Here is a 15,380-nt window from a genome sequence, read left to right on the forward strand (position 1 = left end):
TAATATGTTTGAGATGAAGATAAAGAATTCTGTGCCCAGTATGAATATATCAATATATCAGAATGAAAGAGTCTATGGTCAGTATTACCTTCTGATTAAAATTGCACGTAATGATCCCCTTTGGGGAAAAGAAACAATGATTTATAGCACTAGGTTATGTCATATACTGCATATTCATATTGTCTAGGGCATATATTGCTAATAGAATCATAGAATCGTTAAGGTTGGAAAAGACCCTTAAGATCATCGAGTCCAGCCACTAACCTATTACTGCCAAGTATAGGAACTATATCGGGCTGAAATGAAATTATCCTCCAAAATTATGACCTGCATTTTACCTTCAAGTAACCACAGCATACTGCAGGTCCTGTGAACCAATGTTGTCTGACAAATGTTACCTTCTACAAAAAATGTGCATTGTGAGTTTCCTTCGTTCCCATAGATGTTCTTTAAGAGCTGACGAAGGTAATTTACTTCTACATTATCCCCCCAAAAGCATTCCTTAAAGCACCACTGCCTACCTCTGGTACTGAACTGTTCAAACTTCCTCTGGAAGTCATTTTCCTTAAATACTTTGTATTGCAAAAGTAACTCTATATTTTCTTAACATAACTGTAAAATTGTAATAATGTACTGCGTAGTGTCTTTCTGGGAAGACGTTTAAGTGACCTTATTTTTCTTTGACAATGGCTTATGGAGTTTATAATACGTGCAGCAGGCAGTCCTAGGAAGGTGGAAGGTTGTAGACTTTTGCCTTTGATGGAAGGTGGTTAAACGAAGCAAATGATACAGCCTAATGTAGCCACGCCGTTTTCCCCGCAGCAGTTCTCTTAGTCCACATGCTTGATGGGATGCCTATTGCGGCTGAATTATGCTTTAATTTTAACAGTGGATGACTTACCTGCTTTGAAGTAAATAACTGGGTTTGATTTACAGTCTCAGTAGATTTATAAGAAGCTTTTGAATGTGCAGTAAAAAAAAAAAAAAGAGACTGTTATAGCTATGTACCTCTATAAATCTGTCTTTGTTGTTCAGCATGTATGCAGGCTACTGGGACCCCATTACAAGTTTACAATCACAAGGCAATGTGTTTGAAACTCAGTCATGCAGAAATTAGAAACGTTATGGTTTTTGACTATTCTTACTTGTTTCTGTCATGACATTGATGTTAGAAAATTCACCCCTTATAGGAATCATAATACTCAGAATTAAAAGGTAAGGCCATTCGTAAGTTATTTCACACATTTTCCTTGCTCATTTAGTCTGCTGCATCACAGCCAACTCTGTGACCCAAGACCCAATATCAGAAAAATTCACTCATTTTACTCATTCCAGAAAGTTGATGAATTGTGTGGTAGAATCATTGTATAAACCAAGTAAAAGAAGAAAGATATTAAAAAATATAGGACCAGATTTTGCTACCCTGCTTTAAAATTCCTGGCAAAGGCACAGACCCAAGCATACCTGGGTCTGCCATAATCACATTTCCTCTGAATGCTCTGTAACGGGGAGTTTTTAGAAGAGGAAGAGGTGATTTGTTGTTGTTATTGTTCTGTAGGTCCCTGGGCTCCCAATGGGAGGAAGAAGTTTATTGTTAAACCTGCATTTCCCTCAGTACCAACTTGATGTCCAACTTCAGCCAATGTAGTATAGCATGTCTTAATGACACCCTGTTGCTTGACTTCCATCTGTAGTGACATGCCTTATAGAAGCCTAAGAAACAAAGCCATAAAGAAAACCGGAAAATGTCTAGCTTCTGTAGAACTAGAAGTGTACAACAGGACTATTGCAAGGCAAGATGTAGGTAGGACAGGGCCACCGGGTGGGCTAAGACTATATTTTGAGCTGAGCAGCAAATGTACACAGCTATCTTCTGTATTGCTTCTGAAGCCCCAAAACTGGCTTGTATGACCAATTCTTATCATCAGTGTTCCCAAATTAATTCGCAAATATAAGGACTGACAGGGATCTTGTAGGCCAGACCGTGTCACAGTCTTCATAGCATCCTTTGAAAGGTACGGAACTGCTAATTTTAGAAACTCCTAAATCGCTTGAAGTTTCAGGCGTTGGATCTTCTTTTCTTGATAAGTGGGCTGCGTCCAGTAGAAGGATGAAAGTCCGATTTTACACAGAAAGAGAAATGCCCATACGGAATACGTGCCTGAAATGTTCTCTTCCATACATGGTTGGAAGATGAATGCTTGAATCTCTGAGTGACTGGATAAACTATGTCTCTGAGGGACTAGGTGTCTTCGTGAGCTACCAGGATGCTTTCATTAAGTATTCATAATACTTAGATTAGGCTCATATTTTAAAAAACTCTTCAGCTCGGGAAAACTGCTGTTGTCTAAATGTTTACATTTATAGGCTTTTAAAGCAGTGTCTTCTAATATCCTGTAGGGTTGGAAGAAAACCGACTGTATTTTCTACAATAACCCAATTTATTGAAATTTAAATTATGTTACTCAGTAAAAAAGAGGAAAAGCTTTCTTTTCTTTGAGGAACTTGAAGTCTGGATGCTTTAAAGCGCTTATTTAAATTTAGTATGTTCTAGGTTTTGCATTATACTCTTTGCAAACAGTATCTGAGAAGGCTGATTTAATTAAAAGGAATTAGATATTTGGGGATGAGTCATTTGAAAAAGATAGATGGATATTTTTCGTTTGATTTTTCATTCTTAAACATAGGCAATAATCACTCAGGACATGGCTATTATAAGTTTAGACACCAGTGTGTCTAACTTATTGAATGGTGACATTTTTAATAAAAATCTTATTTTTTAAATGGCATTGCAGACATAATTACAGCAAATTGCTGTCAGTGGAAGGGGCACAGAAAAATCTATGCCAGCTTAACTTTCCGAAGCCACAGTGTCAGTATAAGGTTGTCTGGCCTGCTAATTAGGAACGTTGCTCTCAGAAGAGAAGCACAGCAAAGGCAGTGTTTCTGCAAGATTTCACAGTCTGTCATTTAACGTTTTAACTATTTACCTGGTCTCACCAATACTGGCTATTTTAGAAAAAGAAAGGCTTGCTACTGTTTGTCTTCTTATTCAAAACTTGTCGTTTTACTCAGGTGGAGGCAAAAAACCTATCCTCAAACTGCTGTTTGTCTTTGGAATAAAATTTGTTGGTTCCTTTGCAAATATATAATTTTGTCTAGCTTTTTCTAAATAGATAGTAAATTAAACTAAACGGGTTTGTCCATGCCTGGCACTTTTATAATTCACCTACCTTACACAATTCACAAAGCCTCACCTGCTAAAATCTCAGCTTTCAGTCAAAAAATCAAAGCATCTTTCTAGTGGTGGTGAAGTAAATGCATATATGTGGAAAAAATACACCCTGAAGACTGAGAAAATATAGGTAAAGGCAAAATGTCTCAAATATGTTGTCCCATTTTTGCTTATTTTTTGCGTTATCTCCTTTTTCATGGTTTTGCCTCCAGATTTTTTTTTAAACCTTTGTTTTTGTCTCACCACTTTTGACTCAGCAGGAAGCAGGAGATGCTGCCTTAGTCAAAATACAATGAAGCAAACTCTTATTTACTTATTTACAAGCTGGTTTATGAAAGCGAGCCCCAGAGGCAAACAGTTACTGACATAACAGGTTGTCGAGTAAGTGGGTGTGAACATGCCCAGGAGATCTGCAGATGTGCCTTTGGGGAAAGAGGGACCAGAAGGTGACTCCTCCTGGCATGAAGCGCTTGAGCAGTACCACCCTTGCACTCCTATATTGCACTGCCGTTAGGGACTATGCTGACATCTTCCATGTGTTAGGATGCTCATCACAGAAATGTTAAGCTCTTGAAAGTTTTCTTACAGCGATCCTCTCTTGCTTCTCCAAAGCGTTTATTCCCCTAACATGTGGCCAACCGTCCAAACAACTGTTGCACTATCCTCATAGAATAAATAAATACAATAAATTAAGCAAGTGACTCTTAGCAGGCCTGACTACCTGTGACAACGCTCAGCTGCTCTCTGCAGAGGGGAAAGGTTTCTGTAAAATACACACTTGATGTTTTGGTGCGGTGGGAGTAGCAAACACTTCCCTCCCCACAGCTGTGGTTTCGAGGCTGCAATCGTGGGGAGTCAGGGTACCTGCCCACCCATGCTCTTTTATTGTTAAAGACACAACCACCCCTTCCCCTGCTCTCACCTCCCCCAGGCAAGCCCAGAATACTTTGTGTATGGAAGTCTGGATGTTATATTCATTCAGAAGAGATGTATATGGGTTATGGGAGACAAAGCAGTACCTTTGTTTTTTAGCTTTTTGGGTAAGTCAAAATAATTCTTCCTTTAAGAACAATTTCTGCAAGATAAAAAAAAACCCAACACCAAAACCCCCAACATTTTGTGTCAAAAAATAAAGAAATAAAGATTATTTTAAAACATTTTCAAATATATACATTAATTTTGGGAAAATGCAAGCAAAAAACAATACTGAATTGCTATATATAGAGAGATCAAGGTCCAAAACCATGCCCAAAGAGAAAAAACAAATCATGGTTCTAATTTCACATAGCAGCTGTCAATGAAATTGTTGCACCTTTTGTCTTGAGTAGACTTCCAAGTCCTTTCAGGCTGTCTTTATTGCAGTGTTGTTCAGAGCAAGGAAAATTTTAAGTATATAAGTTGATAGAAGCCACGTTCTTTCCCTTAAAGTCGAGAGAGGTGGTCCATCTTGAATACAATGCGTTCAACTTGTGTGATAACTGGAGAGCAATTCCAAGCAGCTTAATGCGTAGCTAAACAACCACAGATAGTAAAAGTTTGGTTCATAAAAACTGTTATCTGCTAGCTAAGTGGATTCTTCATGTAGAATATAATTTTATGGGAAAGTAGACTAGGAGAATTCTTTATAACCTCCTTCTGTTGTGAGAAACTGGATGTGTCCAATTCATGCAAAGCACACGCTACAAAAAAGACAAAACCCAAACCAGATCAATGGTATCTACAATACACAACATGTTTGCAACCGTTAAATTTGCATAATGCTACTGTGCGTTGAATGTCCAGGTTAATTACTGGATTACAGTGATGTACTGCCCCAGAACGCCTATTTTTGAGGAAAGTGTTCTTGGCATAGGGGCAGATCTCTCCTCCATTTCATGCAGTAGACTTCTGAAGAAAAAACGTGAATTAATGTGCAGCTTTTTCCGGAAACTCTATGATTAAGTCCTTAAGCATAGCATGCTTTGTAATGAACAGCTTCTCGGGGAATGCAGTTGTAATGAGCCTAAGTCTCTGAAACAGCCTGTGCTGCTGGTACCTCTATGCCCTTCCCAAAGACAACCTGCTGGGGAAGGGAAAACAGGTAAATTGGTGTTAAGAGCTACCAATGCTTTTTGAAGCCTTTGACACAAAGGTTATGGTGTGACTTTTCTTCTGGATGTCTCACTTTTCCCGGAGCTGCTGAGCCATCTCAGTTTTAACTATTCGATGCAAATGGTCATCCCTAATACAACCTGTAATTAATTATCCTTGTTTTTAATATAAAGAACCTGTTTTATGCCGTTTCTTGAGATATGTTAATGAATAACTAAGGAAAAAATACAGCCAACATATTTTATAAATGTAGTATTGTTATGTTAACAGATCTAATAATCTGTGTGTGACATGCCTTTCAGGTATATATCACATTTATCTAAAAATAGGTACGTTTCCCACACGTTAAGAAGAAAACAGTACCCTCCTCCAGCGGGCTGCTACTTAAGCGTGTTCCTTTTCATCCACTTCCCAATGTATAGCGATCTTCCAGAGCTCTCACTGCAGGAGTTTAATTACTAGTTTTATTTCTACAAATATTTAAAATTGAATCCCTTTTGTAACTTTCATCCTTTATAAATAATGTTTTCAGAATTGCTTCTATTACATGGAAGCCTATGTTCAATTTTCAAAAGTCTCATTGAATCAGTGAGCCATAAACCTTTAATTCCATGAATTCAACTTCAGAAAATGGAAAGCAGACACATTGAAAATGCTTAAATAATTGCTGATTTCCAGAGGGACGAGAGTTTTTCTGATATTTTAAAAAATGTGTCCTATATTTTGTTTGGACAAGGCAAAAAAAAAAATGCTTTTGCTCCCCATTGTCTAAAATATATTAGTGCTCGCGTATGCCTCATAGCGCACCTGACATTGGCCGCCTCTGGAGGTTGGATACTGGGCTAAATGGAGCATTTCTTTATTCTGGCGCAGCATATCTTTGTAATAGGAGCTATCAGAAGGGAAGAGTCATAATATTCGCTTTGAATTAAAACGAAAATGAATAGCAGAAGGGAAGAAATCTGAGATAGAAGAGTCAGCAGTGAACTGTGTAATGGGATGCCTGAGATGGAATACAGCTGGAAACTGTTCCTGATGTTTTATTGAGTAAATCTTGTTTATGTTACCTGTACTTTGAAGGACAACACATGAGTCTCCATGTCTATTTTAACTATTTAGCAAATGCATGACTCATAAGCCCTGCTACTGTCAAAACTTTAATGACTACAATTTCTTTCTGAATCAAGTTTATTTATATTCTCCAGTGCAGCATGTATGTGACGGTAGCAGCAGGTTCTTGCTGGAGTGGGGGAAAAACCCTAAAAATTCAACTTTTGAAGGGCGTTAGAGAAAAACCGAAAGTAACAACAACAAAAAAAGCTACTGTGTGAAGTGATATTTTATAACATCTGGCTTCTGTCGTAATGGAAGACTTGCAACTTCTGTTAGCAGTATTTTGAAACTATTGTAATATTATGAATACACATTTTAAACATAAAAACTATTTAATATTTAACATTGAAAATATTTAAGAGGGAATATTGTTATTGAATTATTCATTTAAGAATAACAAATTCAGTCTTACAGGGTGGTTTCGGTGCAGTACCGTCAGTGAGAATAGGAAGTAAAGAATTCTTAACGTTATGTTCTTTGTGCTTCTTTTTATGTTTGCTAAGTGTAACAGTAAGATTATGTAGGGACAGGTAGATTGACTTGGAAGAAAGATGCAGGATTTAGAAGACATTTACAGAAAGTGGTTCCAGGACCCCCCAAGAAAAAGGACTGTTTTAAATCACTTGTGTGAGGTAGTTGTGAAGCTGCCCTGGTGTCCTGAGAAGGCAAGCTCCTGGCTTCATCGCTAAGAAACTTCTCTGTGTTAAGTATCATGCAGACGGTTACTTTGATGCTGCTTAATGTGGTGGTTGAATCAGACGTCTGGCAGCATCCAGATTTCTCAGAACTACCAAAAAAAAAAAAAAAAAAAATTAAATGAAAATGAACGCATGCACACGCGTGCCTGCTACTACATATAGTGGGTTTAGGCATGCATATCTGCCTCAGTTTTCTGGAAGTTTTGTGAATTATTTATCATCTGGTTTTAGTTTCCTTTGAACGTAACTAATAAACTTTTCTCAGCTTTATCGGTGTAGCATCCCCATGGCGTAATAGACATCCTAGAACCGTAACTTCAGAACTTGAGTGGCCTCAGAGGCTGCCTCCCCACTGCGATCTGCTACCGTCGGCATTTCGGACCCCTGTTTCACAGATGCACCATCATTCGGTGATGTTGCTTCTGAACAAACCATAAAAATTTCACAATGACAAAATTTAAAATATTTAAGAGAGCTCTAAAATGTGTACCTTTCATGTCCTTGAAGCTGCAATCAGACTTCTGTACTTAAAAAGGAAAAATTTTCTCTACCAATATTTGTGTATTGAGAATTGGACTTCTTATGAGTTACCGTATAATAAATGTAAAAACAGCTTGAGCTCTTTAACGGAGCAGAGCACCTGCTTGGTGAAGCAGCTAGCAGGTCAGTTATTTGTATTGCAATTCCACTTCTGAGCTTTTTACCCTTTTTTTTTTGTTTCACAGATGTACAGCAAATAGCAATCGACTGGATCACCGGAAATTTTTACTTCGTGGATCACGTCAGTGACAGGATCTTTGTTTGCAACCAGAACGGATCAGTGTGCATTACCCTCATCGAGCTGGATCTTAACAACCCTAAGGCCATAGCTGTTGATCCAACATCAGGGTAAGATGATTTATCTTATATGATGTGTGCTCATCTGTGACTGCATATAGTATATCTGTTTCGTTCATCAGTTTTAAAAACTATTTTTTCATTACTGTATCAAGCTACTTGCATAGTTGCCATAACAGAACAGTAATGTGTGATGAACCCGTAGCGAAGAGTTAACTATATTAATTGCAATGTGTGCCTTGTAACTTCTCAAAATGGAATAGAAAATGAAAAAACAATTTTATCTCCACTTGTCATAAGATTTTTTTTGCCTCTGGTTTTTGGTAAATTGTGCTTCTAGCTACAGTTTGTGGAAAAGGAATTTTTGAGTTTTTTTTTAATACTGTATCCCCTCAGTTACAGGAATGTTGGAAATGGCTTTAACAAGTTTACTTACAAACAAAAGTGGAAGAATTTTTACTCTGCTTTAGAGGGTCAGCTGTAACGGTAAAATTACATTGTATTTACTTTTTCTCTTCCTGAAAGTGATGCTTTCCGCATGACTTGGGAGCCAAGCCTTGCTTAAAACACAGAGTACTAAGTGTCTTCCATTCTATAACAGCCACCAGCTGGGAAAAGTTTTCAAGTAAATGATGAAGTAAAAGCATAACTAAATAGGAGTAGGAATAGGATCAAGTTAATTTAAAACCTAAAATTTTGGTGAGGATTTTAGAACAAGGGTTTTATCTTGCTGTTATTAGTCTAGAAGTAGTTTAGACTGAAATGCCTGATAGAATATGTCCTAAACTGCCATAAGCCCCTTCTCAATAAATACAAAAATATTTACTGTAGAACAGCTTGTCACCCATATGTGGACTTTTGTCACTCTTTATTTAAAGCCTGATTGAATACTAAGGTACATTATCACAATGACTTTAATTCTGACAAGAACAGCTTGCATGTAAAGTTTACAAAGAAGTTTTATAATGTAATTCTTGAATATAGCTGTATCTCTATCTGCAGCAGATGGCAAGCTTGACTCGATCTGACTGCAGAGTTGTTTTAAAAGAAAAGTAAAATTTCATGTATAAATTGATTTTCTGCAAGTTCTGATCTGAAAGAACTTGAAGCTTTCAAATTTGCCAACACCAGCCTTTTTTCTATACGTTTGCTCGTATATTCATTGCTGGATTTACTAGATGAACCCAGAGCTTGTCATTAGCTAATCTTATCTGTCAGGGATGTAAGAATTGTATCCAACCCTTTGATTCTTTGGGGAGGGGTAAAGAAGGATTATTATTCCTTTGTTTGTTATCTGCTAGCTACAAACCATTCTTATTCAGCTAGTTGCCTTTTTCAGTGCCATATACCAGAGTAATAGTGTCTATTTTAGTGTAGATATAAGTGCTGGCCTGTAGGAAAGACCAGAATTGATTATGATATTTCACTGTGTGATTCTTCATGCAGCAATACCAATTTATTTCATGATGGAAACAGTGAGTGAATTTTTTTCTCAGAATACATGTTTTTCATTTCAGCAGTTATTTCTTTCCTGGTTTTATTGGCAATTTTATTAATTATCTGACATACGTTGTTCTGCTAATCGGATGTCTAACATACATTTTAACTGATAAACCCCAACTTATATATTAGTTCTACTTGTCAGTGATGGGGTTTTGGTACAGAATAGAAACAGAAAATCAAAGAACATTCTGGCTACTTCGAAATGTTTTTTCCCTTTTTTTTTTTGTCATTTCTGCTTCTTTTTTTTTTTGCTTCATTTTTTCTCTTTCATGCTTATAGTTGAGACATATTTCTGTGTCAAAGCATTAGCATGATATTGTTGTCTAGGTAACTTGATGGTTTTATGGGTTTTGTGGTTGGTTTTTGGTTTTGTGGTTTTTGTTTGGGGTTTTTTGTTGTTTTGTTTTTTGTTTGTTTTTTAATATGAATATGAAACCCAGGCAGTTCTGGGAGGTTTTATCTCCTGTAAGCATTACATATTAAGGTATTAAATGTAATTACATTGTAAGGTATTTGCCCCTGTAACATGCATTGTGTCATAGTATGTTCACACTCCAGCGTTCTACAAGCTGAAGGTACACTCCCACAGAGGAGACCATTTCCTGTGCTAAGGAATTCAGAGCTTGATCACAAGCCTTTATGTCTATGATAAACTTCTTGTAGTAGTACAGGGTCAAGCCCTGCTATTCTTACACGTACACATCTCTGCTGTTACGCATTTAGTTGTTTCGTGAACCAGAAATCCTGCATTTATCAATAGGACAACTGAAGCACCAGTGGAAGATTTCTTAATTCCAAATGGTTCCCCTCGTTGCACTCAAGAATATATTTTACGTGTGATTAATTTTGTATCTCTGCCTGCAAGTTTTGTTAGATGTTTAATGGTGATGGCTTTATACAAACTTCTATCAGTTTACAATAGAACTTGAGCTACTAAGCTTATTTCATCGAAGGGCATTCTGGCTACTTAAAAAAGTTTTGTTCCCTTTTTTTGGTAACTTTTTGCTTTATTTTTGCTCTTTTATGCTGCTAGTAGTTGAGACGTATTTCTGTTTCAAAGCATTAGCATGATATTGCTGTCTAGGTAGCTTGATGGTTTTATTTTATTTAAAGAATCACAAAAGCATCCACACTAAAAAAAGTTGCAAGTGGAGCACTGAATGAGTGAATTGAATGAAAGAACTTATTTTATTTTTCTAAAACTGGACTTTAAACTGAGAGAAGAAAGATTCTGCTATTCAAATACCTCTTGGACAAGCATGTTATGTTTCTAATTGAAGCATGTTCCTTTGGTTTACGATTTCAGTGCTTTCATCAGGGTGAACTCTGTTTCATCTTTTGGTTATTCCAGACTATGCCTAATGGAAGACCACTTTAAAAATTCAGGAAAAAAATGAAACCTCCTCCCCCCCAAACAACTGACTAATAATTTACCTAGTTAGAGGTTTTGCAGTACTAATGCTCATCTGTTACGTCAACTAATTTTCACTTAAGAGTAACACAGTGTAAGTATCAGGCCTGTGTTAGGGAGGCCATTACCAGAGGGAACGGTTCTGCCTCTGCTGATCCCTGTGAGTACTTCGGAGTCCAGACTTGGAAGTGAAGCATGTATTGAAGGAAAAGCTAGAACAATGCTTTTATATAATAAAGTGGCAATCAGAAAGAGAGAGGGAGGAAAAATTGTTTTGCACTAATATGTTATCTATCAAATGTCTTTGAAGTGAGATGTTTGGCTCCTTATGCCTGCAGTTCATGGTTTTGATAAATTTTAATATGGGACTTCTTTTCTTCAGTGGTCAAGAAGCAGAAGCTATTACTCCTACCGGTCCTTGAAAATGGTGTAAAATTGATGACGGTGCTGAGGACTGTCACATGAAACAAATATGAGCTGAGATAGAAAGATTTTATCTCTAGATGAAGTCTTCAGTATAGGCCTGCTGTACTCATGGGGAACGACTTTTTCAGGGATTCCAGCTAGCTTGGCGATCAGCTTGCATATTCATGAGGCTTTGATCACCCTACATATATGATAGGGAAGGTAATACATTTAAAACTCACCAGAGGATAGATTAGGTTTAGGTTCTCTCCCAACTCTGCCACCAACCACCTAAATGTCTATAAAAAAGGCTTTTTTTTTTTTTTTTTAAAATGTCTCAGTATCTCCTTGTATTTAATAAGGAGTATAAAGTACATGTTAAGTTATCTGGTATCTGGATGCATTCAGGAGCACTAGGGATGAATATTGTGGAATGCACTGCTAACTGTGTACATCTGCCCATTTATACTGTAAATAAGTATACTTAATTACTGCCAGTGTTTAAGTTATAGCGTTGCCTTCCACTGCACCACAATGGCACCAGAGAATGTATAGCGACATTTTACAAAGGCGAGATGCCCTGCAGTAGGAACACGCTGCGGTTCCCTCCCAACGAGAGCACTTAAAATGTTCAGTCCCAATCGTACTGCTTAGACATCTACCATACATGCAGTAATACAAATATCAGAGTGTCTCAATTTATGCTCGGACCCATTTTCTGGTTTCTTTGGGAATGCCAGGAAATGGGGAAAGGCAGGGCTAGCAGATCGGGCTGGTGGCTCAGGGCTACTCCTGGTTCCAATAATGTGTGACTTGTAATGACAGCTCTGATCCTATTTGGGATGCCAATCATCATTTTCTACTATATTTCATGGGCTAATGGAAAATGATGAGTTTTAAGGAGAACGTTTGAAATGCAGAGGGTATTGGTCTAGCACCCTCTTACAAAACTGTTCCAAACGTAAGGAGATGGGCAAAGAAAGGGCGCGTAGGGTGAGATGACAAAGAGGATGTGCAGAGCAACGCTGGCGTGCGGGAGGGTGCACGGGGCAAAGTCTAGAGAAGCACTGGGAGCGAGGACATGGGTTAGGCACCTTCTGCGTGAATCGCTCTAAGGCAAGGTGAGAAGAGGAGAGGGGAGAGAAGAATCGGAGAGGATGCCCAATTAGAGGCTCAAGTGATTGAAACTTGTAACTGCCATTTAAAAGCTGTATTAGTAACAATGGGGAGAAAAGACTTACTGCTCAAGAGATTTGTGAAAGGAGCAAGCTCACACTTTAATACTGCAACAGTGTGTCATGTAAATATTTGAATAAATCTTTTAATCAGCTTTTCCTTCTGCTATGTTGTAGAAATAATAAAAAAAACCCCACAAGCTTTGCTTATTTCTTTCACACAGCATTTGTAAATGCATACAGGAAGAGATTGTGATATGAGGATGTTAGAAGAACAGCATCTATTAATGTGTTATGGTGCTATGTACCATTTCTTGGTCATGTTAATAAGTCAGGGAAGAAAAAAACCAACAACTGCACAACAGGGAGAAAAAAAAAAAAAAAAAAAAAAGTCTGTTGTATTTTAATGGCAATCAGGTGATACCTTTCTGATCCACAAAGGTGAACAAGGCAAACAAGGGAAGAATTAACAGCTTAAGCTTTCCCCTTCCTCACCTCAGAAGTCTGTTCTGAGGAAAAAAGATAAAAACATTATTCCATTAACTTCCTCTTTAATTCTAAGGACTCTGAGCACAGATTTTTCTGTGGCTAAAATCAAAGCCACATTATGAAAATAGCAACAACAACAACTACATAATGATATTTTTGAAACATATTAGGGACATTCACCTCAGTCTAACATTCCAGAAAATAGGAGAAAGCAAGGGGTAAGATGACATTTTGAAATGGAGCCTTCTGTGTAAGGACAGGGTTGAGCAGAATCTTTAAGATACTGTATTTGAGAGAAGATCTAGAAAATCATAAGAAACTGTTGTTTCTGCTTTTTAATCTTTTTTTTTTACTTGTATAGTTATTCTACTTCTGAAACAATTCTGGTAGGCGTAAGAGGAAGAAGCTGGAGGTTGGCCACGAGGACCCTGTTCTCATCCAGAATGATTAGCTGCTGTTGTGTGTATTCTTACTCAAGCTGTGTATGATTATTCTCCGGGGATGTGTGCGTTTATTGGACAGACTGAAATGTAACGTAAGGTCCACTGAGCAGTTCACAGTGAAAAGCCAAGGGAATGGGAAAGGTTTTACACATTATGGGATCAAATGTTTTCCTTGCTAGAGAGCTATGTGCAGGAGATAGTGCCTGGGGCACGGAAAAGCCATGCCAGAGGATGGAAAACAACCCTTAAGAGGACAAAGAGGATTTTCTTTTCCTCTTTCTTGTTTTGTTTCTCTTTTTGTTTCCATTTTTCTTTTTCTTCCTTTTCTTTTTCTCCCTTTCCTTTTCTCTTTTTTCTTCTTTTCCCCCTGTGAAGATATAAATAGAATGAGTTTGGGCTAAGAATTCAACCTGTTTGGCAGCATGGGAAGACTTGTAAGCCAGTAAGAGCTATCCTACTTGGTGGGATCTTAGAAAAAAGCTAAGAGGAACTTTTTCATGGGTAAAGTCTTGATGGAGCGTCTGACTAGACAAAGCCTGAGGCCAGCCCTGAAATCCTGTATTGCAAAAACTGTGATAGCCAGAAAAGAGCAAGTCAGCCGATGAGGAGGTGGAGAGAGACCTTTCCGAATCAACTTTACTGGAAGTAATTTCACTTTTCTTCTTTTCTGTGCCGGTATCTTTCAAAAACGCCAAATCCTAAATGCGCTTTTAGACACAATTAATAGAGTTTGCATTTACATGTTATTTGCCATGCGTGAGTTAAGCATAATATAAGGTAAATGGATGGGTAACAAAACACACCAGCAGAGTAAGGCGGGGTCCTGGGCTGCACGAGGGGGCACTTCTGCTTCCCCGCAGATCCCCCTCCCCATTCAGGGGAGCAAACTGGGCTGAGCGCTTCAAGGTTTTGGACATTAGAGAAAGTATTACAAATATCTATTTTAAACCTCTACTTTTTTGGGTTCTTTCTTTCTTTCTTTCTTTCTTTCTTTCTTTCTTTCTTTCTTTCTTTCTTTCTTTCTTTCTTTCTTTCTTTCTTTCTTTCTTTCTTTCTCTCTTTCTTTCTCTCTTTCTTTCTCTCTTTCTCTCTTTCTTTCTTTCTTTCTTTCTTTCTTTCTTTCTTTCTTTCTTTCTTTCTTTCTTTCTTTCTTTCTTTCTTTCTTTCTTTCTTTCTTTCTTTCTTTCTCTCTTTCTTTCTCTCTTTCTCTCTTTCTCTCTTTCTTTCTCTCTTTCTCTCTTTCTTTCTTTCTCTCTTTTCTTTCTTTCTTTCTTTCTTTCTTTCTTTCTTTCTTTCTTTCTTTCTTTCTTTCTTTCTTTCTTTCTTTCTTTCTTTCTTTCTTTCTTTCTTTCTTTCTTTCTTTCTTTCTTTTCTTTCTTTCTCTCTTTCTTTCTCTCTTTCTCTCTCTCTTTCTCTCTTTCTTTCTCTCTTTCTCTCTCTCTTTCTCTCTTTCTCTCTTTCTCTCTCTCTTTCTCTCTTTCTCTCTTTTCTTTCTTTCTTTCTTTCTTTCTTTCTTTCTTTCTTTCTTTCTTTCTTTCTTTCTTTCTTTCTTTCTTTCTTTCTTTCTTTCTTTCTTTCTTTTCTTTCTTTCTTTTCTTTCTTTTCTTTCTTTGCTTTCTTTTCTTTCTTTCTTTCTTATTTATTACAAATTATTTGAGTTGAATTGTTTCTCCTGTATAGCTGGTCCAGTGAAGGGGGTCCCCGTGGCCGGGCTGCAGAGGGGCACGGCCTTTTGCTTCTTGCCTGTTCTTAGACAGTAGCTGGCGACGGTGTGGTACCCAAGGGGTTGCTTAGGTGGGCAGAGAGAAAGAAAAGAGTCATCAGCCTGACCTGGCAGAATGCCCTGACAAGGCAATAAATGGCAATTGGATTTTGAGTGATTTCTTGGAGAAGGAAAAGGAGAAAGTTGAGGGATTTTTTAGCAATGAGGAGATCATGTTCCTTACAGGGGATGAAGAGAGAAGAAATTCAAAAAGCAGG

General features: G+C 37.5%; 1 protein-coding gene across 1 annotated transcript in view; it reads left to right on the forward strand.

Moving 5' to 3' along the window:
- The window catches only part of LRP1B (LDL receptor related protein 1B), a 762,836-nt gene that overhangs the window by 405,587 nt on the left and 341,869 nt on the right, over positions 1–15,380 (forward strand). The window contains exon 7 of the mRNA XM_075092828.1: positions 7,863–8,025. Within this exon, the coding sequence (XP_074948929.1) occupies positions 7,863–8,025 (163 nt within the window). The remainder of the gene's footprint in view (positions 1–7,862; positions 8,026–15,380) is intronic.

Source organism: Phalacrocorax aristotelis, chromosome 5 (genome assembly GCF_949628215.1).
Source record: "Phalacrocorax aristotelis chromosome 5, bGulAri2.1, whole genome shotgun sequence".
NCBI classification, from domain to species: domain Eukaryota; kingdom Metazoa; phylum Chordata; class Aves; order Suliformes; family Phalacrocoracidae; genus Phalacrocorax; species Phalacrocorax aristotelis.